The sequence below is a fragment of the Temnothorax americanus genome, unplaced genomic scaffold, assembly GCF_048541705.1.
Source record: "Temnothorax americanus isolate GAGA-0224 unplaced genomic scaffold, ASM4854170v1 Scaffold3, whole genome shotgun sequence".
In the NCBI taxonomy this organism is placed as follows: Eukaryota; Metazoa; Arthropoda; class Insecta; order Hymenoptera; family Formicidae; genus Temnothorax; species Temnothorax americanus.
The window spans coordinates 6,480,317-6,506,379 of NW_027509442.1; the positions used below are offsets into that span (position 1 = coordinate 6,480,317).

General features: G+C 31.7%; 5 protein-coding genes across 13 annotated transcripts; 3 read left to right on the forward strand and 2 right to left on the reverse strand.

The window, feature by feature from the left end:
• The first annotated feature begins 167 nt into the window (after positions 1–167).
• Positions 168–5,412, forward strand: LOC143900385 (uncharacterized). Of its 6 annotated transcripts, none has more exons than XM_077411656.1 (7): positions 168–318; positions 385–558; positions 662–687; positions 725–741; positions 2,974–3,072; positions 3,989–4,210; positions 4,659–5,412. In XM_077411656.1, the coding sequence occupies exons 5-7, from the start codon at positions 2,990–2,992 to the stop codon at positions 4,999–5,001; spliced, it is 648 nt and encodes a 215-aa protein (XP_077267782.1). In that variant the 5' UTR covers positions 168–318; positions 385–558; positions 662–687; positions 725–741; positions 2,974–2,989; the 3' UTR covers positions 5,002–5,412. The 6 variants fall into 6 exon arrangements, with proteins under 6 accessions (XP_077267782.1, XP_077267781.1, XP_077267780.1 ...); XM_077411654.1 differs by having other exon boundaries at positions 170–318; positions 2,974–3,068; XM_077411655.1 differs by having other exon boundaries at positions 665–741.
• Positions 5,168–14,950, reverse strand: Dsk (Drosulfakinin). 3 transcript variants are annotated; one of them, XM_077411663.1, is made up of 3 exons: positions 14,811–14,950; positions 5,995–6,121; positions 5,168–5,845 (listed from the first exon to the last, which is right to left on the reverse strand). In XM_077411663.1, exons 2-3 carry the CDS (start codon positions 6,117–6,119, stop codon positions 5,659–5,661), a joined length of 312 nt encoding a protein of 103 aa, XP_077267789.1. In that variant the 5' UTR covers positions 6,120–6,121; positions 14,811–14,950; the 3' UTR covers positions 5,168–5,658. The 3 variants fall into 3 exon arrangements, with proteins under 3 accessions (XP_077267789.1, XP_077267788.1, XP_077267786.1); XM_077411662.1 differs by lacking the exon at positions 14,811–14,950 and adding an exon at positions 7,180–7,281; XM_077411660.1 differs by lacking the exon at positions 14,811–14,950 and having other exon boundaries at positions 5,995–6,131.
• Positions 7,269–11,121, forward strand: LOC143900382 (uncharacterized). The gene is made up of 2 exons (XM_077411645.1): positions 7,269–8,714; positions 8,896–11,121. The coding sequence occupies exons 1-2, from the start codon at positions 8,572–8,574 to the stop codon at positions 9,665–9,667; spliced, it is 915 nt and encodes a 304-aa protein (XP_077267771.1). The 5' UTR covers positions 7,269–8,571; the 3' UTR covers positions 9,668–11,121.
• LOC143900384 (tetraspanin-7) lies at positions 12,181–19,258 on the forward strand. The gene is made up of 5 exons (XM_077411651.1): positions 12,181–12,413; positions 13,884–14,072; positions 14,873–15,043; positions 15,268–15,399; positions 16,061–19,258. Exons 1-5 carry the CDS (start codon positions 12,336–12,338, stop codon positions 16,214–16,216), a joined length of 726 nt encoding a protein of 241 aa, XP_077267777.1. The 5' UTR covers positions 12,181–12,335; the 3' UTR covers positions 16,217–19,258.
• LOC143900379 (uncharacterized) lies at positions 19,126–26,003 on the reverse strand. Of its 2 annotated transcripts, none has more exons than XM_077411640.1 (7): positions 25,863–26,003; positions 25,472–25,780; positions 24,727–25,384; positions 22,147–23,125; positions 21,521–21,717; positions 20,935–21,103; positions 19,126–20,232 (listed from the first exon to the last, which is right to left on the reverse strand). In XM_077411640.1, exons 3-7 carry the CDS (start codon positions 25,126–25,128, stop codon positions 19,679–19,681), a joined length of 2,301 nt encoding a protein of 766 aa, XP_077267766.1. In that variant the 5' UTR covers positions 25,129–25,384; positions 25,472–25,780; positions 25,863–26,003; the 3' UTR covers positions 19,126–19,678. The 2 variants fall into 2 exon arrangements, with proteins under 2 accessions (XP_077267766.1, XP_077267767.1); XM_077411641.1 differs by having other exon boundaries at positions 24,727–25,401.
• Positions 26,004–26,063: the final 60 nt, after the last annotated feature.

The following is a 26,063-nucleotide window of genomic DNA, read 5'->3' on the forward strand; positions in this document are numbered from 1 at the left end:
GGTTCAGCGCCGCGCGCTTGTCCACGACGAATCAGGAAATTGTCTTTAAACTCAAGCCGGCTCTGCAATACGTCGCAAACGATTCACACATGATGTAAAAAGCATGGATTCACAGTTGAAAAGTGTCATTATTGCTGATTGCCAGTTACTGTCGCCAAAAAAGTTAAAAGTTCGCCAACTCTCTTTTGACAACCGCAATTGACAAGCGTGTAACGTGGAAAACGTATAAATTTCCAGACCTGCGTTTCAAAACTCTACTCCGTTACAGTGGTGTTAACACTGTTAACAGAGAGTAGTGAGGGAGAGAGTAAAATCGGAGTAAGTTATTACGAGGCATCAAATTTTTATTCTCTATTAAACAATACTAATTTCTTTTTCTTTTAGGTTAAATTATACGAATTGAAACTTCTAAAATGTTAAAATTCTATAATGTAAAAATTTCAAGAAGCTATAAAACTAAAAAAAAGGGCAATTAAAAATAAAAACTCCCAGGATTTGGGGATTAATTAATGAGACGCTCAATAAACTACCAAATGAGATATTACACACATATAAAAAGTACGTATAATCATACGGAAGCATAAATTATACCGTCTTGTTCTAATATAGCGAAGTTAAATTACACGCATATATATGCATTGAGTTCTCCCTTTTTTTCTAGCAGCCGATCATTGCACTCGCTAAGAGAAAAAGGTTCTCCTTCTCTTGTGCTTGTAGAGAGGAAAAATGTTCGGTGCGGATGTAAGTAATTCTATATTCACTCAAACTGGAATTTTTGCTCTCAAACAAAACTTTACAAGAAATCGATATATATACATACTGCAATGATTGATGAAGAATTTTTATTATGAACAAAAAACAGACATATAACATAATAACTTTTAAACCATTTTATTTTAAAATTGATTTGGATAATATATATTATATTTATCTATTTTATTTTTCTTTTTACTATTTTTTTATTATGTATACATATATATATATTTTATACGCAAGATATGTTTCAAGTGCATTACAGTACATCAATCGTTATAATTCCAATTAGGTAATAATATAGGAAATCAAATTTATGTCTCAAGATAAATTAATAATATTGAACACTGTAACATGACAAATATTTATTTGCCAACGTTTAATCCCTTTCCACATTCATGTGGCCCATGCACCACTGACCGACGTACATGCGATTGTTTTCTTTGTTCACCAAGATACCTTTGCCATGTCGAAGACCATCCACAAAGTTACCTTCGTACCAACAATTATCGTTCCACTTCAAGATACCTTTCCCTTGAATTTTATTATGCTCGAATTGACCCTGCGTAATTTTTTTCATTTATTCTTTCTAATTTAGAGGTAATATTTTAGAGAGTAAAAAAATTATATATCGATTTAATTTAAAAATTTGGCCGTTACATTAAAAAAAAAATTTAAAATATTTCTTAAATAATATTTATGGGTTATATAGTATACTTACTAATTATGCATATTTTTTTCGCTTACATCACATATATCAATTATGATCTATATATTTCGATTAATACCTTATATCGAACGCCATTATGCCATACGTACGTTCCATCGCCTTCCATCATTTTTCTACTGACGCGACCGCAATAAGAATTATTATTGTAAAACTTTATGTCGGCAAATTCATCCGGCAATGAAAGCTTCCACGATGGAACGGATATTGATTTATCCTTTTCTTTCTCTTCATCTTCGATAAACGAATAATCATTTTTGTTATGGTGACCTATTTCGCGCGCGTCATTTTCCTCTATAGTTTCAGCATCGTCCTGATCATATTTCTTTGTAAACCGTTCCCGACGCAAGAAATATCCATCCCATCTAGATTGATCAAATTAAATTGATAATATAATGACAATAATTTAATAATAAATTAATAATATAATAATAATAATTTTTAAACTATAGAGTTAGTTTACCTAGCTACAAAAGCTGGAAGTACATTATTGTATAATGAGTAGATGAATTCTTCTTTAGCCGTATATTTGCGGCGTTTCTCAGCCAATATATCCTCAAATGGTAATTCCTCGTCTGTAGTTTTCTCAGTTTCTATCGAGACTGCATCTTCCTCATCGTGTACATCTTCTTTATGCTCATCATCTTCCGTTTCGTCAGAAAGAGCTAAAGGTTCTGTCTTTTTTCTACACTTGCGTAAAATTTCTTCCTGCAGCGCTTGCATATCTAATTCTCTGATTTTGTATTCCATGTTATTATTTATATGTCTACGCAATTAATGATAATATTTGATGTTTATTGTATATGTGTTAGAGAGAGTGTGTATGTACTATTAACTATATAATTATGTTTATCTTTATATCTAATAATAGCATAAATTGGATCTTATTGCTTTTTGTATTAAAAAATTGGAAAACAAAAGAGAAATACATGGAAAATATCTGTGTAATTTGTTATAACGTAAAAACGTAAATGATATATAATACTATATTCACGTGATAGTATAAAATGACGTAATAGAAAGTAGGTTGTGCTATTACGCTTTTATAGATATTTAATGAGTATCGATTAATAAACTCTTTCTACTTTTGTACTTCTATAGTCAAGAGCTTTCTACATTTAATTTACGAGAAGGAAATATACATATACACTTAAAATACAAAATGCTGAAGAAAAGAAAAATAAATGTAAGGCTATATCGATTTACACGCACATATGTTTTAGATATAAATTATATTTCTTTTGTAAAATATAACGTAATGTTTAAAAAAAGTGTCAATAATTTTACAATTTTATTATGCCACATATATTTTTTAACAAATATCTGATTTATAATATATTATTATTGTAAACTTTTGATGTATAGAAACAAGAACAAGATGGAAAAATATTTTACTTTTAAACTGTAAATACACGTATATAGCAGTTATCAGAAATTGGATAACTCGTGATTTATTTTAGATAGTTTTCCTAAATAATTCTTTTTTATTACAGACTATTGCATCTTATAATGACGAAGACGAAAATATTGGACCTATCGTATTTCATGTTCCAGCAGTGTATAGCGATAAAGTCAAAATCCACGATTGGTTGGTACTGCGATCTACGTTTATTTAATAGAATAAATCGAAAAACGCAATAAATATTCAATAGTTAAAACATTTATTGATACTTCAAAGACGTTATATGTGCCAAGTATTTTGTGCTTTATTTTATTTACTTAACAATATTTTATTTGGTTGAAATATTTAAGATTGAATTCTTAACAATATATTGAACATTAAACCATGTAAATATTAATATAAATAGTTACATTATCTAATGTTTATTGTAGAAAGATTTTTACTTTTTTATACATTTCTTTTCTATATAATTTTCTTAACTCTTAACTATCTGTTTATTCTGTAACAAAAAACTTTCACGTACGAGAATCTGTTTTCTCGTTCAAATCTTTTACTATAATATACATATATTCATTTTATAAATAATGATGTATGTGATGTTTGCATAGATAAATCGTGAAAGAATTGTATACACGCAAGCATATCACACACATTTATATAAGGGAACGTGGGGGAGTAGTTACCGTGGAGAAAACTGTTGTTAATCTTAGCAACGTAGCATCGTGCTTTACTTCACCTTATTGCACCTTACAAGAATATTCACGTTTTTGTATTACGTATCATTCTTTGACATAGAGTGTAAGCAATCGTGTAATATTTTATTAATTAGTGTGATGTTAATTATTACTTAAAAGATATAACTTTGCATCCAGATAAATTTTTATTATTGTCGAAAGAAATAGAGAAAAAGTGATTATATTTCTTTTTTACTCCCGTTATTCAATTAACAATGAAGCGATAATTGTTTCTAAGGATAAAAGTAAAGTAAATTCTATTAGTACTAAATACTATTAGTAAGTTGAATTCGGGTCGATAATATAAAACTGGTACATTTAAATGAAATTCAAGATTTGTTTCCGAACGATTTCGCTTGATCCAATTAACAGGCAAATGAAAATCTTATCGGAGCCTAGAGACAATGCGGACATATTTCCACCGACCGGGAATCTACACAAGTCCTCGTATCGGAGACTCGGTCCGGAGGACGAAGTCACTGGAATTTCGGAGACCCGTGCCATGCTGTCGCAAATTAAACTAAAAGACGAGTACAAGCCAGTTACTTATCCACGACGTAGTTTACTCACGACGCAGTCGCTCGCTTCGGCGGAGTACGTATTTTTCACACTTGTATCCCAAAAATATCCCAGGCAAACTGTACCTATAAAAAAAAAATTATTTTGTAAAAATAAAATTTTTATCTTCGGAATCAAGAAAAGTTAATATAATAATTTAGATTTTTCAATTTGTCTTTTTATCTTTTCGACATAAAGAAACCGCGAAATTTCCTTGTTCTTAATATCATTTTTTATTTTCATTTTATTATTTAATATTAATTATTAGTTATATATTATCAATATTAATTATAAGATTATTGTTATTATACCAATATTAGAATATAACAATTTGTTAAAAAATTTTGTTTACCTACACTTAATATGAAACAAATGTTGTATATTTTGAAAGAGGTATAAGATTATATTTTTAAATAATTAACACAAATTTTTTTCGATCAAGTTTTGATGTACCTCCAAGGTGACAATTCAATGTTTTTTTTAGAAAAGATTACGAGGAAAAGGTATTAAAATTAACGGACATCCTTCTGGATCCCATGGTCATTTGTCAGATGAATTATCACACCACCACGAACAGCGATTATCGGTCACCTCATCCTCTGAAACCGAGACCACCACCATCACCACCACTACCGGAGCCGTGGTTGCTAAATCGACGCACCATTGGCTACAATCTTCAAGATTTGGAAAATCGTTGCGGGTACCACACGTTTTTAGATGATAATATGGATCTTCATCAAAGAATAGCAGAGCTGAAAATGCAAAGGGGGAAACTGTATGAGATTCTATTAAATAATAAACACCAGCAAAATCCTATTAACGATTGAAAAGTTATATATTATATATATATATAAAATTTTTGCTTTATAAAATAGATTATTTATGCGACCACTAAAGTAAAAGGAGAAATCATTTATTACAAAATTATTTGAAGTGTTAGATAAATCTAAGTTGGAATATTTTAAATAAATTGGGGATAATAAGAACAATATGTAAAATTATCCTTTTATTCATAAAAATAAGATATGTAAGAACTTTATAACAGAACATTTCTTTGGCGAGTAGGAGTTGATTTTATTTACACTTCATTGTGTTTCAGTTTCAATATATTTTAATACATAAAAGATGTTACAATTTTTGTCAGATTTTTCCATAATGTTCGTTTAATTCTTTCCAAGGCATTTTTATAAAGTTGATCTATTTTTACAGTAAATAAAAACGTTGTGTTGTAATATCTTTAGGAAATATAATGGCAAAGCTACAAAATATTAAATCCGACGTTAATATTAGATTGCCAGCGTACTTTTGAAAAGCGCAGATTAATTCGCGCGGCATAAAGACCGATGATGGAGAAGGTAGAGGAGAACTTCCAAGAATAACGAGACATGATCGTAATAGCTGCAATGTAAAATATATTCTATCTACATCTAGCACGAGTGAACGATCACGATCTACGACGTAGAGAAATCCGGAATGATGGCGTTTTACTCGATATTTCTGCCGAATCGCAAATACGAATGCCCGTACTCTTCGTCGTCGCCGTTGGACCGCTTGCCGAATCTCAGGTGACCGTAATCGTCCAGCTGCTGGCGCTTGCTGAGTCGCAAATTGTCCTCGTCTTCACCGACGAGATCTTCCACGAGGTCCTTCATGAGGCCTTCCACGGCGTACCTGCGGCATAGCCACGCCAGAATATCACTGTTAATTTCTCAATAATAGTGTGGAATTACATCGACGCGCGATATCTCATTTTATCATCCATTTTTTCTAGCTTTATTTTGTACATATATACTTGCTTATATACATAGCACGGCAATTACCCGCGGATATGTGGATGCTTTCCTAAATTGCGATGGACGCCAGTGATTAATCCAGGAGCCGCTTTACATCTTCCGCAGAACAACATGATCGCGATCATGCAGGACAGCGCAAGAGTTAGATTCATATCTGTAATCATAAATTCATCAATTTTTCGTCTTATAGCAAATCTTTGTTAAACGTCAGACACATAGATCGTTGCTGAATGTGGGATATCTATTTTTTCTTGTAACAACAGTAATGATAGTTGCATAATGATGTGTTCTTCATTTATTATGAAATTCATCGAATTAAATTCATGAAACTGAAGCACAAGTACTTTAAAACGCTACAAGTCAAACTATTTGATTTCTATATCCTAAAATCTATAAGTTTTAATTAGTTCATTTCATTATAATTGTCGATAAAAATATTACTAATGCACAGCAGAAATTTGGAAATATGTAAATACGTTCTTCATTAAAGAAACATATATTTTATAATATACTTCACAATAACAACATACATTATAGTGTTATTAAAGATAATAAAGTGTATGTACTTAGATATACAAACGCAGTTACTTGCACAATGATTAAAGATATTCGTGACGTGTTGTATACAGATACAAATGATGATTACAGATAATAAATAAAACTAATATTTTTATACTTTGATATTGAATATCTTGACTAAAGTTTTTCTTGCGCTTGTCTGTCAGAAAGTACTCAAGAAGTTTAAATCTTATTCGGGCATTTATAAAATAAATATGCAATTCATAAATATAAATAATATTTTTGATAAAGAAAAATAATTTCTAAATTAGCGGAATAGAAGCTAAGATTATATAGTGGGCCATTTATTTTGTGTTTTAAAACATTATATATTTTAAAACCTCATCACATTTAATACTATATACACAGTCTACCTTGCTGTTTCACTTGACACGACCGTATCTCTCGATAACAGAAAATTGATTAAAAATAAGTAAACACGAAAAAAAAAATTCGATAATGTTGTTAACTTTTTAAAAATATAGATAATACGTGTTAACGATCGAACGAACTATAACGATCGAAGCTTGTACGAGAGATATAACAGCAAATGGCTCGATGAACTTATCCGCGAAAATAATCTACGAGAAGTTATTGCAGATATGTGCTAAGACGTTTAGTGAGATATTTAGTGTTTGCAAAACATCCGCTTACTTGCGTGTTACCGGATGTCGGGGAATTCGGCCGATGGAGTGTACGATAAGCGGAGCGGTGGCTTTTATATACGACTTCGTTCATCCTTCCCCCTCCTAGGGGCTGGAAAAATCGCGCGGGGGTAAAAAACGCGCGAGGGATGGCGTTGAATTTTAATTCACGTAACGCCGCGCGAGTACTGATAAACAATTTTCTTCCGTCTCTCTGGCGAGCCACTTCCGCCACCGACTACTCAATATTCCGCGATGTTACGCGTCAATGATTGGCAGGGCACTTGGGTAAACGCATTACCGATGTCACGTCTTGGCTTTTCTATTTCCTTTCTGCGGCGCTCGTAAGAAAAATCAGACGTTAAAATCCTCTTCAGCGAGAGGAAGTGTGGGCAGCACCCGCTGATAAATAACGACGCGAACAAGCGTACCCTGCTTCTGTCGGCCGCGAGTTATTTTTACTTAGCTGCTTCTCTCGATTGTCTGATTAAAAAAAAAGAAAATACTGACGAGAAGAGTGAGTGCAATTGTCGAAGATATTACGTAAGACAAAACGTTTCAATACAAAAAGTTTTAATTATCGTTGCACGCAATAAACAATTTTAAAAATATAATTTAACAAATTTGAATTAAAATAATTAATTTGAAAAAAAGAATTGTTTTGTTTCTATCTTTCTCATTACTTTCTAATTACAGATTTACTGATATATTTTTCTTAAAAAAATATAGCGTAGCTGAGAGCTTGAAATTAAAATTATATGAAAGTAAAGTGCATGTATATATAAATTGAGGAACATGGGTGTCTTCATTATTTATTCGGTCTTTTAAAGCTTTACTTACAAAAAATCTTTGTAATCTTTTTCATTAACAGGATTTATCTTTAATTGTCTAGACCAAATAAAGAATGTATAAAAAACTTTTAACAAAATAACTTTCTAAATAAATCATAAAACCTTTTTCTTATTTTGTACTTTCCAACTGCGACTTTAATCCTATTTTATCGCATTTTTAGTTGTGATTAATTTTTATATTTTATTTTTATCCTCACAAATTGAAATATCGCTATGATTGGTTACCAAAACTGTAATAAAACATAAATATAAGTTTATTTGATCAAATTTGTGTCAAGATGGTGTACCAATTTTTCGCGATGTGTTTCCAAGAGATGTGATTAGCGCGGTAAAAACGTTGCACGATCATGCGAGGTCACGGCCACTATCATCAACGGCTTCCGCGTTTGAGGTGCTTCCTGCGAGTCTTATAAATTGACCCCCGATTTACCCATCGGACCGAATAACTTTTACAGTTGTAGAACTACTGACCGTCTGTTCGGGCATCAACTAACAACTCCTACACGAATAATTGTATAGCTCTTCCAATTATCATTCTCGTTTACATCAGGATGACTACCATGACGGAGGACAGGGAGACGATGGTTCAAAAAGGTCTGTCGGAGTGGTGGAGCGAGGAAACGGAGTACGTTTTCCAGAGGATTGAGAGATGGGCAGCCTTTGCACGTGGTTACAATCGTCTTCGGTCGCAGAGGTGAGAAAGAGAGACCAGACGGAAAACTGTGTCTTTTTTAAATCTCTCCCTGAAATAAATATGCAAATTTTGTCTTTAATTTGACTACACCTCCTGTCCTTCTTTAATAATGCATGAACAACTATGTACAAACAAATACGTACAAAAAGAGACGTTTTTAATTTAAACAAAAATAAATCAGGTGGTTCAAGAATCGGCAAACGATCCAAGAATCCTGGGGCGTGTCTTCCGACGAAACCCCGCCGCGATTTCACAGTCTCAAACGATCGAAATGGAAATCGGGTCCGGAGGAGATCAAGATTAATTGCTGCGGCACCTTCAATTACCAGTCAAACGGTAAGCTGGATAGCAATTGCCTAGAAACATACCGGTACGACCATAGCATCTACTTCAAGACTATCGGTGATATCAGAAATGACAAGAGGGACCAAAATAAGAATCAGGACAGTGCGTCCATCAGCAGCGAGGAGCAGGTTGAGTGGGACGCCAGCTCGCTCAACGATTCGATTTCTAATAAATTATTCTCCGAAGAGACTAACAATATCTCAGATACTGTTGGTGAACGAGAAGACAACAGAAGGACGCAAAATGCCTGGCCAATCGTGGATCTATCTAAACTTGACTTGAATCTAATAGATAACCGAGGAAGAGACGAGTGGCTTTCTCATCCTACTGATGAAGATAATCGTGGAAAAGATGGGAGACAGACGGAGAACAACAACGTGATATTTTTGGATAATTTAAAAGATAAGGTGAATAAGGAGGATCAGGAGGACGGATCAAAGGGTCAGGAGAGACCGAACAGGTTTCACTCGTTCCGAAAAACTAAACGATCATCCAAGAACCTGCGGCAATCGTCAATCATCGGCGAAAACAATGTCATTTGGCCGGGAGTTCTTTTGAATTACACCAACAACTTCGACGTTGCCAGCAACCCTCCGAAGGATCAATAAAATTCGTTGAGCGGAAAAATTTGTGCATAAATGCGTAAGCGTTTTGATCAATGAATCGCCTAATTTTATAAAATATAATGGCAACTTATGTGTGTTGATGTGCTTTATCGATTAAAATATATATATAGATATGTGTTTATTTTCTAATACCAAAGTAATATATGTACGTGTTTTCTTTATGTTCTTTCTACTAATTTTATCTGCACAAAATTTTTTTCTTCAATATTCTTCTGTATCCGATATTTTTTGTGAAAGGAGGAACATAATACATATTAAGTATAATTATTATATATATAATATTAGGTTGTTGTAAATAAAATAGCGATTTTTCATTTAAAACGTTTATATTACAAATTTAATACATATACTTTCTTGATCAAAATATGATGCTAAATAGATGCAGTGTGTTATTGTTTCACGACAGTGCTCGACCACGCAATACATTATAAAACAGACTGTAAAAAAATTAACAGATATGACGTATAAAGTTCTTCAGTATCTTCCTTATTCTCTTGATTTGTCATCCATAGATTATCATTTATTCAAGACGACTTTTTGAAAGGAAAAATGTTTGAAAGAGATGTAAAAACCACGTAAAAACTGCTTTCGGAGAATTCATTGCCTCTTGTTCTCCAGATTTCTATAAGAAAAGCATTGAAGGAGTTGGAAGAAGTGCATTAAAGTAGAATAGTAGATGGAGACTACTTTAATAAATCAAAAGCCGCTATTTCATTTACAACAGCCTAATATTATATATAATTATTATATAATATTAAATCTTAACAACTCAAAATAGTAGATGCAAAAAATCAAATATTTTTAAATTCTAATAAAATTGTGTAGATATTGCAAGTTTTCTGGAACCATTAAATATTGAAATTAATGTCCAAATATGAAAAAACCTAACATGAATCGCCAATATTGCAAAGCAAAAAGTAAAACATCATCAAATTATAACAAATATTGTATTAAAGCGTTTGCGGAATGGTAAAATATGTAGATTTAACTTATAATATCCTCTTCTAATAAAATAAAAAATATAACAAAATATATTGATAGAATAGAAACATTAGAGAAACTACATAGCAAGATCTAAAAGTTTTTGCTTTGATTATATTGCGTATCTGGGTGTACTAATCAATAGTACCTACCGCTATACCTCTACTATTGAAGTACAAGAGATTCGTGTATAACTTTCTATATAATAAATATCATCAGAAATTTGTGTGTGTGTGTGTGTGTGTGTGTGTATCATCAAAAACTTTGAATAATCGTCATACGAAAGTAATGCCCCTCTGATGTGTGTTATATATTTATATTATCACAATTTTTATTTTTTGTAAAAAAACAATGCAAAAGATGTTTTTCTAATTATTTTCCAATTATTATTCTTAGTTTTCTTGTATATGCAGAGATTACAAACAAAAGAAAGAAAACATATAGACAAATTTTATATATAATTATATATGAAAAATTCCGTACCGGGTTACTACAAATACTTTTTTATATTATTTTGTATTTATCACAATATTTTTTTTATTAAAGCTTAAGCAAATCCCTTTCAAATGAGTCTTATTTCAGATTTTAATGACTTAATATTTCCCAGTGATTTAATTTTTTAAACATGCTAGCTAAAATATATATTTCATATTCGACTGAATATGAAAAAGATTAAATAAAGGACAGATGTGTGTGTGTTACCGATCATCGATGAAAAAGCAAAGTAAAAATATAATAACGGCTAATTTGGTGATCTCTAATTTTGCAGAGTGAATTTTTTAGTGATGATTATGTGTACAGTATATAAATATATAATTAATAGTATTACAAATATATAAGTATCTCGTAAACTATTGATTGTTTGTAGTATTGTCTTAATATTTTTGACTAAAGAAAAATCTAAGAAAATGTATCTAAGAAAAATCATGTGGTTTTTTTATTTACAAAAGTAAACGCTACTGTAATTTAAAAAAAATAGATATTACGAAACTTTTCATCATTACATTTTATTATTAGTCGAAAAGTAATTAATTTTATCTGTAACTTTTTCGTGAAATTATTGTAAATAATTAAAAAATCGTGCGCACTGTTAACATCTTGCACCTTTAACAATATGGCAGCTCTTTGTTTGCAATTTTTGTCATAACGTTCTCAACCTTAATGCAAAATTCCAAGCGCGAAATATTAAAAAAACCTAAAGTAAAACCTTTCTAGACTATTTATATGGATATTTTATCGGATGTTCATGTCATCTGTGATGTATTCGCTGGTTATTCCAATAAAGGAGATTGTCACCATGATATTCAATATTTCAATCCGACGGAAACGCCTGACGAACGTCTCTCAGGAAAAGAGACTCTAAGAATGACATTTGTTTTGACGTTCGCGGTGCACTTGCCGCCGTTACATGGAAAATTGTTCCGATAAAGGGGAGTTCCCACCATCGCCATCGTGTCCTCTCGGGGTAGCGCGCATGCACCGGTTGAGAGAGGGGCAGGAGCCACGCACGCAACACGTATGTGTATTCGCAAATCCTCTCGCAAATCGATCGCGCGAACTCCGCTCGTCGCTCGAGTTGAGACCTGGTAGTGCGTAATAACCCGTATCCCGTATCGAGGAGATTTTTTTTCGCAAGCGATTCAGAGAAGAGGAAGCAACACATCACAAGATGAGCAAGCGACTGGAGAGCGTTGCTACGATGACCTGCATGAAGACCCTATTGATGCTCTTCAATTTCATCTTCTGGGTAAGCTAGGATCACCGAAGTCTCAACATTGCCTGCGTAACGATCACGGAACTCCTTATCCATCGCATCCTGGGCTCCTACCCATCTGTTGCGCAATTGATTAGATTACATTATAATATCGGACACTATGATATAGTTAAATCTATTCAGGGAAATATGCATAATAATGATGTATTGACGACGTCTTTAAGCGTCTCGATTCGAAATAGGGTCAAGTAACTGGGGAATGAGTGCGAAGCGGTAAATGCGATGGGTGAACGTGCGATGGATGAATATGACCTTGAACATGATATCCAGATAACACAGAACTCTAATAAAAAACTCATTAATATTATTATAATGTTAAAAATTCAAAATATTTGGAGATCTAAGATGTATTTAAGAATATATAGAATTTTAAAAAATTGCAGGGCGTCACAAAAGTGTGTGTATATTGTATAATAGTGGAAATATAAAGATTGTCACGTTATATTTTAATAAAAAAAATATATATAATATATTTCTATTTAATTATATATAAATATAATCAAATAAAAATATTTTATTATGTAATATGTAATTTTTTTATTTGATTCACGGTGAGAACTATGCGTGTGTGAGACGTTATTGCGACAATCTGTACATTTCCACCATTCATATTTATCCTTGAACCTTCAAATCAGTTCAGAATTTTCAAGCGCGTTAATTACATGGCTTATCAAACCGCACGTTCATAAGTATGTGAGTACATACGGGACTGTTATCGCTTCTAATATTAGTGACCGTTACTTCTGTCAGTTTAAAAGTGCGACCGTCACGAAACCGATGTTTACTAAATAACAGTTTTTCGATATGATCTTATACTCTTTAAACTAACGTCCTCCTAAATTATTACATTTTCTAATTGCGTTCATGCGTCATTTTGCACGATATTATGCTCCAATAAAGGAGATATACCACGAAAAAAATTTATCCTTAATTCATTAGAAACCTATACTCGCCAAAGATATATAAATTTTTATTAAAACCAATGGCACAATCGTAGTCGTTTGTTTATATATTTTATACATAATACATTATAATTTTTTTATATTATATATAAACAATATATAAAATATATAGCGACACAGTTCTGTTCAATACTATCCTCTTTAAACTAAACTAATGTTCTCCTAAATTATTGCACCTTCAAACATTATGTTTATGCAGTATTTTGCCTAGTATATTATACTCCAATGAAGGAGATATACCACGAAAAAAACTTATCTTAATTTTATTAGTAACTTATACGCGTCAAAGACATAAATTATTATTAAGACCAGTGGCGCAATCGTAGTTGTTTGTTTATATATAGTTTATACAAGCTGCTCTCACACACAAATAAAAAAAAAAAAAAAAAAAAAAAAAAAACCGAATTCGACCGAATTACTTCGCGATTAATAATGCCATTCGACGAGTGACCTTAATGTCGTGTGCTTGTATGTTTTACAGGCGTCTGGGGTGTTGATGCTGTGCATCGGGATATGGATGCGCATCCAGCTGCGGGATTACATGAACATTAGCGCGCAGGGCAGCGGGGCCGCTCTGCTAGCAATTGCGAGCTTAGGAGCGGTGTTGGCGGTCGCGGCGGTCCTCGCCTGTTGCTGCACCGCGCGCGGTCATCCTGCTCTACTGTATTTAGTAAACATTCGATTCTATTTTAGAGCTTATTCGCAACGAGAATTGAAAAAATTCCATGTACGATTTCGTGATACGGGTGGATGGCGCGCGGAGAATCAGGACATACAGAATACACAGAAAAAAAAAGTTTCAAGTTAAAACTTATATACTCGTATATGCGCAACGATCTATAATATAATCTTATAAGAATTTCAACTTTTTTTTCCTGAACTATATAAATGACCATTCAAGCAAGTTTTCTTCGTTTGACGCAATGTATTCTCATAAGTCTTGATTTGCCACTTCTTTTTTTTTCTGCGTACATATCAGAATAAATGCGTATGTCTCTTTGTATATATGCACCATACGCGCGCTCTATGTAAGATTATAAATAGAATATCCATCGTGAATCATAGATCGTGAATAAGTGGGCTTCAGGTCCCTCGGGGAACGGTCGGATGAAGTTACAAGCCGATATTCGATACGATATCGTTACGTAAGGGGAGAGTAGCTACTCAGCTGAGAGAAATGGTGCTCGCTGCACGATCATTCATAACACGTATTATATATTAACAAAATATATCCTAAATATGTGTAAAATTACAATTCTTGCGATACTTGGAATCGTCCAAGACTTTTACGACGGAAGCGCTGGGCATTGCTGAATGGAAATTCGGTTTAGCGAATAAATAAGACGCGTCGCAAAAGTTTGTGCGAGCAGCCTTCTGGCTATAGTTTGTACAGTAATTTTGTAGATACCTTGAAATAGAGATTCCCCGTAGATTACAAGAAATAATTCTTGTCATTCTTTTTCCATGAAGTACGGCGCGTTCCTAGCCGTCGTGGCATTGCTGGAACTCGCCGCGGGCGCGTCGGTTTACGCTTATCGCACGAACTTGAACGAGGGATTCGATCAAGGTCTGAACGAAAGCATGGCAGCCTACGGACAGGATCAATCCAAGAGCAATAACATCGATAGCATGCAAAAGACGGTGAGTATCCCTACAATGTTTAAATTCACATTATCCCAATTGTTCTGATGCCAATTGAACGTGTCGATTATCCGAATTAATTGGAGATCAGATAATCGAAACGCAATATTCAATATACGGGAGGACGAAGTAAGAGACAGAAAAAACTTGCCTATTTTTTCACTCCCCGTCACACGCAGTTGCGTTACGTTGCGTATTTGAAAAGCTTAATTGATTGATTGCAGCTGCACTGCTGCGGCAATCGCGGGTATGCCGATTGGCTCAATCTGGATCCACCGAAGGACATTCCCTTGTCCTGCTGCAAGGTAGCCCAGGATAAATGCGTTCCACAGGACCCAGATGAAATTTATACCGAGGTATACGGCGATACATTTTCTATTTCTTATCTGCCTAAATTCCTGCAAGCTTCTCAATATCAGAATACATGCGCAAAATACAAAATAGCAAACCATTAACATGTTGACTGTCACAGTGGTCATTCGTGATCGACGCCTCACTTTTTAATAGCGCCTTGATGTCGAGTGGTGACCGACAAAATTTTTTCAAATCAAATTTGTGAAAAATAATGACCGTCTGATATAAAACTATTTTGAATAACGTAAATAGATAGATAATAATGTAAAATAAAAGTGTGCGATTCAACACACTACCTGAGGATGTAGTTTTATTTAATCATCATGCAATATTTTATCATTATGTACTTAATGAAAATTCTATTGTGGCGTACATGAAAAGACGTATAAAACTCGCTGGGCAGACAACGTGTTAAGCAAGGTTTTCAAGACTTGATTGACTATCTTAATTACGACAATTGTGTGATAGTTATAATCCGCGATAGAAGCTAAAAGAGGGATAATGAATGCAATAAAAGTTAAAATAGGAGGTAATAGGTAAAAAAGATAAAAAAAAAAACTGATATAGGAAATAGAAGTTAAATCTACCTTGTTTTTCCGACTCTTCTCGATTTCTGTTCTTCCGGTTTCTATACAATTCTTTACACTCTTCCTTTTTCCTCAGGGATGCTACAATCGCGTTCTGGACTTCATAAATAGCAACATCGGTCTGGTGGCCGGTACGGCAATTGGCGTAGCCTTTTTCCCATTAGTCGGTATCTTCTTAGCGTGCTGCCTAGCCAGCAATATCAATAAGGCCGAGTACGAGCAGGTTGCTTAGGCATGGCACTTGCGCAGGCAGCAACGACGGTCCTACCAAAAAACAAAACCTGCAACGCTAGCGACAACGGCGAACATGTATGATTTAATGGGAACATTTTCTCGAAAATGATCTCGATCGAGGAAAGCGCGTATCTTACCACTTCGGTTTTAATTGATGATTTCAGTACAAAAATGAGAGATGAAAATTCACACAGGATAAGGTCCACTTGTAATATGAAGTTACATCTAAATTGGACCTTATACCAAATTATCTATTCACATTGTTCTTGCACTAAGCCCTTTAATTCTTATTTAAGTGCTCGGTTGATCAAAATTCGCACTCTCATGTTCTAACTATGAATTAAACTCTTCTAGTCAAAATTAGTAAAAATAGATGTTATATCGAGTTATGTTCACTTGATACTGTTACAAGAGATATAATCTTTTCATACATTTGGATGTTAAATGAAGACTCACTTCCAAAGTACTTCAAATAACTTCAAACAAAAGTACTTTACACATAACAATTAAAAGCAACATATACAAATTTTAATATATTACTTAAGATCTTCTAAGAGAAGCGTCTTATAAGGTAGAGCAGACTGAAGAATAAGAAAGCAAAACATACTGGTTTAATACTAATCGTCTCTTTTGTTTAGACTTTTTACTTCGAGATATGGTAATGAAGAAAATATGTAATATGATTTATGAAGCTTTTTTTAAAATTAAAGAGCGTATGATATTTAAATTATTGGATAAATGGCGATGACATATTCCTTTACATGAGAGAGTTAAGTAATGTTGTAGAATACGAACGCATGATTAGCATTTTTATATGGATGGACAGTAAAAATATAAACTTGATTATCGTTCTATCTTTAAAAATATCTAATCGCGTTCACTATTATACTCCGTACTGAATAAAACTTTGATCTAAATAAATCGAATTCTAAAATTCGGTGAAAATCAGTGATTTATTGATTGTTATTTTCATCAATAGAATCACAACGCGAATAGTTTGCAATAGAGTTCATTTCACGAATGCCTGCTTATGACAACGATGGTGCGAAAGATAAAACAGACTTCTACATTTTTTTATATTGTCCTATGAATCGTCCTCTTAGAAAGAAATCCTAACGTCCCTCTTAGAAAGAGACGAAGAGTGAGTTAATCTAAGGTTAAAAGTTAACCGACACTTGTGAAACTGAGCCTTAGATGTACCCACGGACTTTTTCTTCTCGGATCTTAATCTCTTGCGAATCTTATATTCTGTAAATCTTTAAATCCATTAAATCCTTCATTCTTAAATCTTCCATACATTTTTTGATCCACTAAGATTCTCTCAAAACCTCTATATATTTCATATATTATATAAATACATGTATGTACTATCTTATGCGATATCCGCCTTTAAATACTTAATCATGATGCATTTAAAATCGCGGCTATTCTTATTTTACATAAATTAGTTTCGATTTTATATTGAACAAGTAAAACTTAAAATCAGACAATCAGTATAATCAGTGCTAAATATAAAATGGAAATCAAATTCGATTTCGAGTTATTATTGAACAAAAATAGAGAAATAAGCAAACATTACCTTATAATATAGTAAAATGTTGCTTTATGTTTTATTAAATAGAATCTCAAAATTAATTTAATTTAATTAGTGTCATTCATTAATTTAATTTTAGTTCCAACTTTTTCGCTGCGAAATTAAAAAATAAATGTGTATATAATGAAAAAAACTAATGAATGAAAAGATAAATGTAACAGAACGTAATTTATGTGTATTTATGCTATCTTATCAAATAAATGGCAAGACATAAATACACACTCGTTTATTGAGAGCATAAATATTATATGCGCTTTGCGCAAATGCGATCACATATATTGACCATATTGACATTATAGATAAATTCCCTCTATAGCAAAATTATATAACTCAATTAATCTTTTTAATTTATACAACTAAATTTTTTTCTGATTAAAATCAATATATTTTTATTTAAAAAAAAGATCAACTTACTAATTCGAGTAAAAATTATAACGGCAAATATTTATCCAATTTATTCACACGAATAATTGAAAAAAAAACGTTCCAAATAATATAACATGTAATTTTTGGAGGGAAGATTAAGGTGTAACGTTCTACTGCAAGAGAAAAGTATTCAATTATCTATATACCGTTATATATGATCTTTATCAAAGTTAGGATTAACATGACAGTCACTGTGTTACATTGTGGAGAGAGGTATATATTATATACCAATAAAAGTTTGTTATGTAAAATACAAAAAAAAAATATCAACACAAGTTTTGGAAAAATTTGGAATTTTGGAAAAAAATATCTTATCGACTATATATGCATAATATGTATATACATATACCTATATGTATGTATAAACATATACATTCACTTATTTATTATATATAGAAATATAAATTATACTCATATATACAAAGTGAGACACTTAACTTGGTTATTTTTGTAAACTTTTATATTTTTATCAAAAAGAAGTTAAAACTCATGTTAAAATTACTCCACTTTGAAAAAAAACTTGTTTTTTGTTATATCTTTAATATCTAGTTACATAAGACGAGTTACATAAGATTGTTACGTCCTATATAACTAAATATTAAAATTATATGATCAGTGAATTTTTTTATATAATTAACATTTAACATCAAATAATCAAATAAGATTGAACAAAGATAAACAAGTTAATGTTCTAACTTTTGTACTATATAAACAATGTTATAACAGGTATATTACAAAATAAAAATACTTTATTATTGTATAAATTAATCTATATTTACAGTAAAAAAAAGAGGTCTAATGTATATGAGCCTTATTTACAAATATTTTCAAACTATTATCTATATGCGATGTCGAGAATGTATCGAGAATGTGTTGCGCCTTGCGTAAATTCGTGCCCGAATCGATACTTAATTGTTTACAGTTTACAATGTTACGGCTTTTATGTACGTTTATTGTATATCGCAGAACATGCGCACCTTGCATAAGTTCTGAGCCTTAAATAAAAGTCAATGAAATATTGTTCTCCCACTAATTGCTTAATAAAAACAAGTAAATCTTTATGTTTAAATAATCTATATCTTTTAAAATATTTTTTGTATCTTTATTTGAATATATTTTTTTTATTTTTAAAGATACCTTGTAAGAAAGTAAACAAGTATCTAATATAATTTAAGATCTCAGTTGTTGACATTTTTCATTTTATTTTATCCATTTTATTTTTTCAATTTTATCAAATTCAACAGAATTAAAAAAAAAACATTGTAATCGTTTGGTAAGTAAAACCAAAAAAATTTAGCAAATGTGGCAAAAAAGAAAATAATAAAAAATTTGTCAAAATACTAACACAGACAAAAATTTAGAAAAAGACAATTTCTTATCAGTAATTCCTAAAATGTAGAGAAAAATTGAAAAATATAATAAAATTAAAAAATATCAGAACTATACTTTTCTACCTCTTTTAGATTTTACAATTAATGTTTTAATTTCTTCTGTATTCGACTCAATGCCAATATCAGCTAAGGTCTTGGTGATTGTTGGTCTGTGTAAATCATGATCCTTGACAAACAATTTATAAAAACCTTGTTGTATTAATTGCCACACATGCTTACTTTCAGCGGGATAATCGGTGTGAAATGCGTGAAATAATTTAAAACATAATTCCATCGCGCCAATTATAGTTCGGCACGTATATAAAACTTGGTCTACAATTATATGCACGTGACTAATACGCTCCCAAGTTGGGCCTATCGCCAAAACATATGGTTGCACAGAACAATAGGAGATCTTATTTGATGTTTTTATTTTGGACAGTGACTTACGTCGACGCTCGATATAATCCTTAATGTCCGCTTCGCTGCAAACTCTAGCGATGAAGGAGTCCATTACATCTAATCGTGTTGGTTTCCACGTTTTCTCCACAAAAAAAGTATTGGGAAATATGAAAGGGAGAAGGAGTAGAGCTCCAGTCACTCTAACTTGGAAATCCGATTCCCCTGAAAAAACAAAATCATTTGTTTCATTATTCAAAAGTATATGTTTCATCTATTTCTTATAGTAATTTTCTGTTGATATTCTGCAATATTCTGTTGATAAGTTTTACAGTATTTCTTTATTTTTAATTTTTTTTTATTTTTATTATTTATTTCGCTTTATCTAATTTCTATTTTTGTATATTACATAGCATTAGTCAAACTTGAAATTATTATAGATGGCTACAATCAGTCATTATTAAAAATATATTTTTTAATTAATATATTATACATTATATATATATATATATATATATATAACACTATAATATAAATTTCACATACTGCGATATGGCTAGGCTTAAGAATGTTGCATTAATTAAAAATAAAGTTTCAATGAAATATATTAATCATGTTATGTACCAAAAGAGATAACAATAATAAAAGAATTAAAGTTACAAAGTAGAAAAGAATTAATAGTCCACAAATAATTCGTTTTCATTACACAAAAATAAAGTATAGAAGCTATCAAATTATGACGATATATAGAAGATATGAGAGTGATCACCCAATATGTATTAAATTTATATCTCGATTGTTTAAAGAAGCTATTTTTTTATAATAAAAGCATAATATTATTTAATAAGGTTTTAGCGTTTATCTTTTAGGTTTTTGATGGTTTCACAATACAAATATAAATCTTTATAAGAGAAAACAGAGACTTACGTTCAGCTAACTGGAGAAATAAAGTAGCTATGTCTATGTGCTTTTGTCGGCTTGCTCTATTAAGAATAACTTTTGTTGCTGTAATAATTGCGATCCTGCGGTCATCTAGAAATGCAGCCAGCTTCCCTGATTTTGCAATGGGATACAATTGATCGAAATCCTTACAGATCTACATATAAAAACATTTACTTACTATTAATTGATTAAAATATTATATTCATATAAAAAACAACACATTATTCAACTCTGTACATTATCTCTCATCCAAATAATATAAAATAAAAAATAAACAAAAATTGTATAATTCAAAATTAACCTATAATGACAAAGTAAAAAAAACAATAATTTATAATCTCAAAAAATTCAATATAAATAGTTGGCTAATTAAATTTTTTTTTAATTTTATGAAAAAACAAATTTGAAATAAAATACGACATAAATACGATAAAAGTAATATTTAAAGATAAATAATATACAAAGATTTTGATAAAATATTGCTTCGAATAAAAGGTAAGTATTTAATAATAAGTCGAAATTAAAAAAAAAAGCATTACAAGAATAGATCATAAACAATAAAAAAACTTACAAAATCTTTTCCAATATCGTTAATTTTTAAGAATGGAAAATCATTTAAGTAGTCCCAAACGGTTCCCGATTGATTGACAAGTAGTTTCCGTCTGTAGTTGAAAGTTGCTTTCCAGGAGACTGCTAATTCTGGAGTAAATGTTTTGTGTAATTGATTGCACAAAATATATAAATGACGTTGTAATTCTGGATGACATTCTGAAAAAAAGTAAAAACTAATTACTTTATATATAACAATAATGCAAGGTATGTTTATTAATGTATTTTTTTCTCTGAGTAACTTATGTCAACTTCATACATTATATGTTAACATAATTCAGACAATTTTTTCTTAATAATTGCAATTTTTCTTTAATAATGTACATTTATTATTTTATAGGTTTTACACGAAGAAATATTCAAAACTGTTATTATAAGAAATTGTCTCAACTCTTTTGACAATACGCATATGTATACATGTATATTGCAAAAGATTGTAATACAAAGGCAAAGAAAAATAATATATGACAATAATGTATAATAAAGACATTGCAAAAAAATATATGACAAACACAAAATAATAATATAACAAATACAATTTCGTAATATTAATTTTATAATGAGAAAAACTGATAAGAGAGAAGTTACCTGTTGTTGAGATTTCGCCACAACGCTGCACTTTTTCTCCTTGTTGACCAACAGGTCTCCAAGTACTTCTAATGATAAGTACGTTCGAAGGACTTGAACCTCCGTCACCACCAACAGAATCTCCACTTGGACGCCTCAGCAGAACAGTTGGATCTTCTTTAATCAATTTTCTTCTTTCTTGGAAGAGTTGAACTTGCAGTGCTCCCTCTGCTCTTCTCTTTTGAATTAGAACGCCGTTTCGTTTATATGGCTCATATTTAAAGGCGTAGAAACAGGATAAAGGCGTCTTCGGAAAAAGACGCTTAAAATATTGCGCCCACCTTGCAAGAGTTGACGACAATACTTTACGTTTTGGAGGAATAGCCAATTTAAGAAGGTGCTTAGCAATAACTTTTGCAATCAAGTTGATGTCGCGTCCTTCCGGTACGAAATCATTGCGGTGAGGCTTGTCAATGAGTTCTCGGCAAAGAAGTCCATTTTTTCGTAATAAGATGAACAACGGGTTTTTCGACTGAGGATCTTCTGTTTTAACTTGGGAAACTGCTCGCTGTGTTTGCAACTGCTGAGCAATATTTTTATTTGATTTTTTAAGCGGAATAGCTTCTGCTGCTTCAGCTTCGATCAAATCTTTGATTTCATCCTCTAGCTCTGAGATTTTTTCTGTCTTTTCGACTTCTGTTTCAAATTGTGCAACACGTTCATGAAGAAAATCTTCAACATCCACTCCTAAAGAAACTTTAAGATCTTCAGTTTCTATACTGTTCTCCTCGTTGTTTACATCTATCGATGAATGTTGCAAAAATTGAAATGGGAGGTCCCTCTTCGAAGGAGACGTACTACTACTGCTGGCGTGGAAAGATGTGGATGGCAATGGCTCAGAAAAACTAGACAGTGAGATTTCCTCGGAGCTCTTCCCTACAGAAGACTGCTGACTGTTTCCTTCAAAAATTATTTGTGCGGAATGCACGTTACCAAACGCCTAGATAAGAAAAAACATTAGCTTTCCTATGTTCCAACACTACTAAAAATATGCAACTTAACACTTTTGCCACCACTTATACAGAATTATGTACGCTTTAGACTGCGCTGTATTAAATGTAAATGTAAATTGTAAATTAGTAATTACATAAACAGACTATAACTGTACTGGAAGCAAATGGAATTACTAAATAAGTATAAGAATAGCAACAAATATTTCGCTTAAAATACATCTGATATATATTAAGCTCATGCATTTGTAGCCATACTGATTCTAGCAATTTTTGTTGAAATGTATTAGTAATTCCTATCTAACAATGTAATACAAATAAATAAATCACTTAATTAATTTATATTTTATGTTATTTATATATATATATATATATATATATATATTAGAAATATAAAAAACTTCGAGAAATTGTAGTATATAATACTAAAATATCTACAGTGTTTGTGAAGCTAATAATATTATAACTCTCAGTCTATTTTTCAAGATTACTCTATGTTTGGTTTTATCATATTTCAATCTGTACTGTTTGAGTCATACTGTAAAACTTATTTCTAATAACGAGACATTTAGTTCGCTCATTAAATAAGATGACAAAGAAGCACATTCAGGCAAACAGCTTTATAAAGAAAGTTCGAGAAATCTCTCATGAGAAATGAAAACAAATATAGAAATACTTAGTAAAGAACTTCGCCCATTTTCACGAGGATTTTAGGCTATCCAGGCCCAGAGATGAAACATATTTCAAATTATAGGGCATCACGAGAGGATTGAAAATTTATAGCTAATATCCAAAACACACCCGCCGGTCAATGTTAGAACTCCATCAATGTTGGTACATAAGATGTATTCTTTTTGTTGCTTATACATGATGTTTTCACGCTTAAAATCAATCAATAATTTTTTATTTTATAACTGAACATGACTCCCAATTCTTGTTTTTGTTTTCATCATCTCTTCTAAAGATTTCTTTTAGCGTCAAAGAAATTAGTGTCTAGGATATGCTAAATACTTTTCTGATAATATACATATACCTTCTGAGTACAGTAATGACATATGTGTCATCTTGGACAGCTCTGATGATGAGTCAGAATGTATAAAATGACATCATTAGGTCAGAACTGCTTCCGGCGAGGGTTTGAAAATCTAAAACTATTTCTTCTTTAATGCTAACATCATTATCTACAAAATTATATATAATTGATGACCAGGCCCGGATTAGCTCCAAATGGATAAAGTTCTTTCCATGAAATATTCGAGAATGTTTGACACAAATGTGAAAATGAATATATAAATACTTTGTAAATTTTACGTTTACAATGTATTTGATTTATGTGTTTACGTAATGATTTTTGCAATTATTGTAATAAATACATATAAAAATAAAGAAGTCCTAATAGTAAAAATAGTGAGGTCAGAATGTTGCATCAAATAAAAATGTAAAATTGTATTATCCAAAAATATGTTTTAACTTTACATGAATAACTTAAAAAATAAAGATTACTGTAAACAATAAAAAAAATTAAATAATCAATTATAAAGATGTGAAAAATATTTGATTATACTTGTTATCTCTCTATATTACATTTTACCTTCTCAACAGTACTGTCCGTTTTTTGTTCTTTTTCGCTATTCGGGTCACGTGAATCTCTCAATGAACAAAATAATGGCTCTTCCTTATATTTCGCTAGTTCATTTTTCTCATTCTCCTCATCCGCCATAGAATACAACATAATCATGATTTTACGATATATTTTTTTTCCTATGCACTGGGAACGCCTGGAGATGGTCCCATGGCTATTTCGTAAATCTGAAATGACCCGAGCAGCTTTCAACAGGTCTATGCAGTACCTCAGCGCGTCGGTCAACTCTTGCTTTCTCTCCTCCATTTCGAATGGGTCGAAGGGCAAGCAGTTATTCTCGACTCTGAGATTGTCAAGATTGTCAGAACAAATATCATTGTTCTGTACAGCAATAAATTCCATTGGTTCCATATTCACTCGTGCGATCAAGGAAACTCGAATTTAAAGCGTAGTCCTTCCCTCTAAAGTTTTATCTTTCTTTTTTTATTCCTCTTGTATCTGATATCTCTAATCTGGGGCTGGTAGTTGCTTGTAAATGTAGTGTAATCAGATACTTGCTTTACTGTAAAATGTAGTCGTTTTTTACTATAGAACAAAACTGTGCTTTTCTTCAGTCACTTGTTTTTCTCTTCCTAAACTTCGCATCGTAATTACCAATCTCGTCGATCTGTTTTCAAAAGTTTTCTATAGCGAAATATGAGGTAACATATATAACGTATATTATTAAAAAACAAGGATACATAGTTATAGTTACCGTAATGTGAAGAAATGCGATCGAGCATTACGTATTATAAGTTGACATTTACGAGCACAATAGTCAATTGTTTCTCTTCTTTTTTCTATTATTGATTTCCAATTTCCATATCATTCCATCCCTACCGGAACGATCAAGTATACGTCAGTTTATCGGCCTTATTTTTTTTTACGAAGGTATCTAACGTGCCGTGAACCGAGTTGTTTCTCGGTCTGAATTTTAACATTGGGTTAGGTTTTAAATTCCAGCGAGTCGACACATGCGCCGATTTCGTTCCCGCGCTATAAAGACTGGCATACGTGAAGATATCTAAATACAAAAAAGCAAATATACAATATTTAAATTGTAAAAATCGACCTCTGCATTTACAAACAAATTATTATTTACAAACCTCTAAAGCGATGAAAAATGTGCCCGGTAAGACGCGAGGGAGAATTCACACTTTCGTTCGTGTTTCGCACTGCGCATATAGCCACGTGGGGATGTGGCAAACGTGCGGTAGCGGAGAAAACCTCCAGTTTATAGAGATCCGAAGTGCAGAGGCATTGAAATCATCCCACGAGTATAATTCAAGTAACTGAAAGGAGAAACG

Coding starts and splice junctions, on each gene's coding strand:
- Dsk (XM_077411660.1), bottom strand. CDS start 6,131: ATGATTACAGATATGAATCTAACTCTTGCGCTGTCCTGCATGATCGCG. Junction 5,846..5,994: donor AAGCATCCACATATCCGCGG/GTAATTGCCGTG, acceptor GCTATGCCGCAG/GTACGCCGTGGAAGGCCTCA.
- LOC143900385 (XM_077411652.1), top strand. CDS start 2,643: ATGCTGAAGAAAAGAAAAATAAAT. Junction 3,069..3,988: donor AAAGTCAAAATCCACGATTG/GTTGGTACTGCG, acceptor TCCAATTAACAG/GCAAATGAAAATCTTATCGG. Junction 4,211..4,658: donor CAGTCGCTCGCTTCGGCGGA/GTACGTATTTTT, acceptor TGTTTTTTTTAG/AAAAGATTACGAGGAAAAGG.
- LOC143900379 (XM_077411640.1), bottom strand. CDS start 25,128: ATGGAACCAATGGAATTTATTGCTGTACAGAACAATGATATTTGTTCT. Junction 21,718..22,146: donor TGGCGAAATCTCAACAACAG/GTAACTTCTCTC, acceptor ACTTTTTTTCAG/AATGTCATCCAGAATTACAA. Junction 21,104..21,520: donor ACGATATTGGAAAAGATTTT/GTAAGTTTTTTT, acceptor TTTTATATGTAG/ATCTGTAAGGATTTCGATCA.
- LOC143900382 (XM_077411645.1), top strand. CDS start 8,572: ATGACTACCATGACGGAGGACAGGGAGACGATGGTTCAAAAAGGTCTG. Junction 8,715..8,895: donor AATCGTCTTCGGTCGCAGAG/GTGAGAAAGAGA, acceptor AAAATAAATCAG/GTGGTTCAAGAATCGGCAAA.
- LOC143900384 (XM_077411651.1), top strand. CDS start 12,336: ATGAGCAAGCGACTGGAGAGCGTTGCTACGATGACCTGCATGAAGACC. Junction 14,073..14,872: donor ATCCTGCTCTACTGTATTTA/GTAAACATTCGA, acceptor TTTTCCATGAAG/TACGGCGCGTTCCTAGCCGT. Junction 15,400..16,060: donor CAGATGAAATTTATACCGAG/GTATACGGCGAT, acceptor CTTTTTCCTCAG/GGATGCTACAATCGCGTTCT.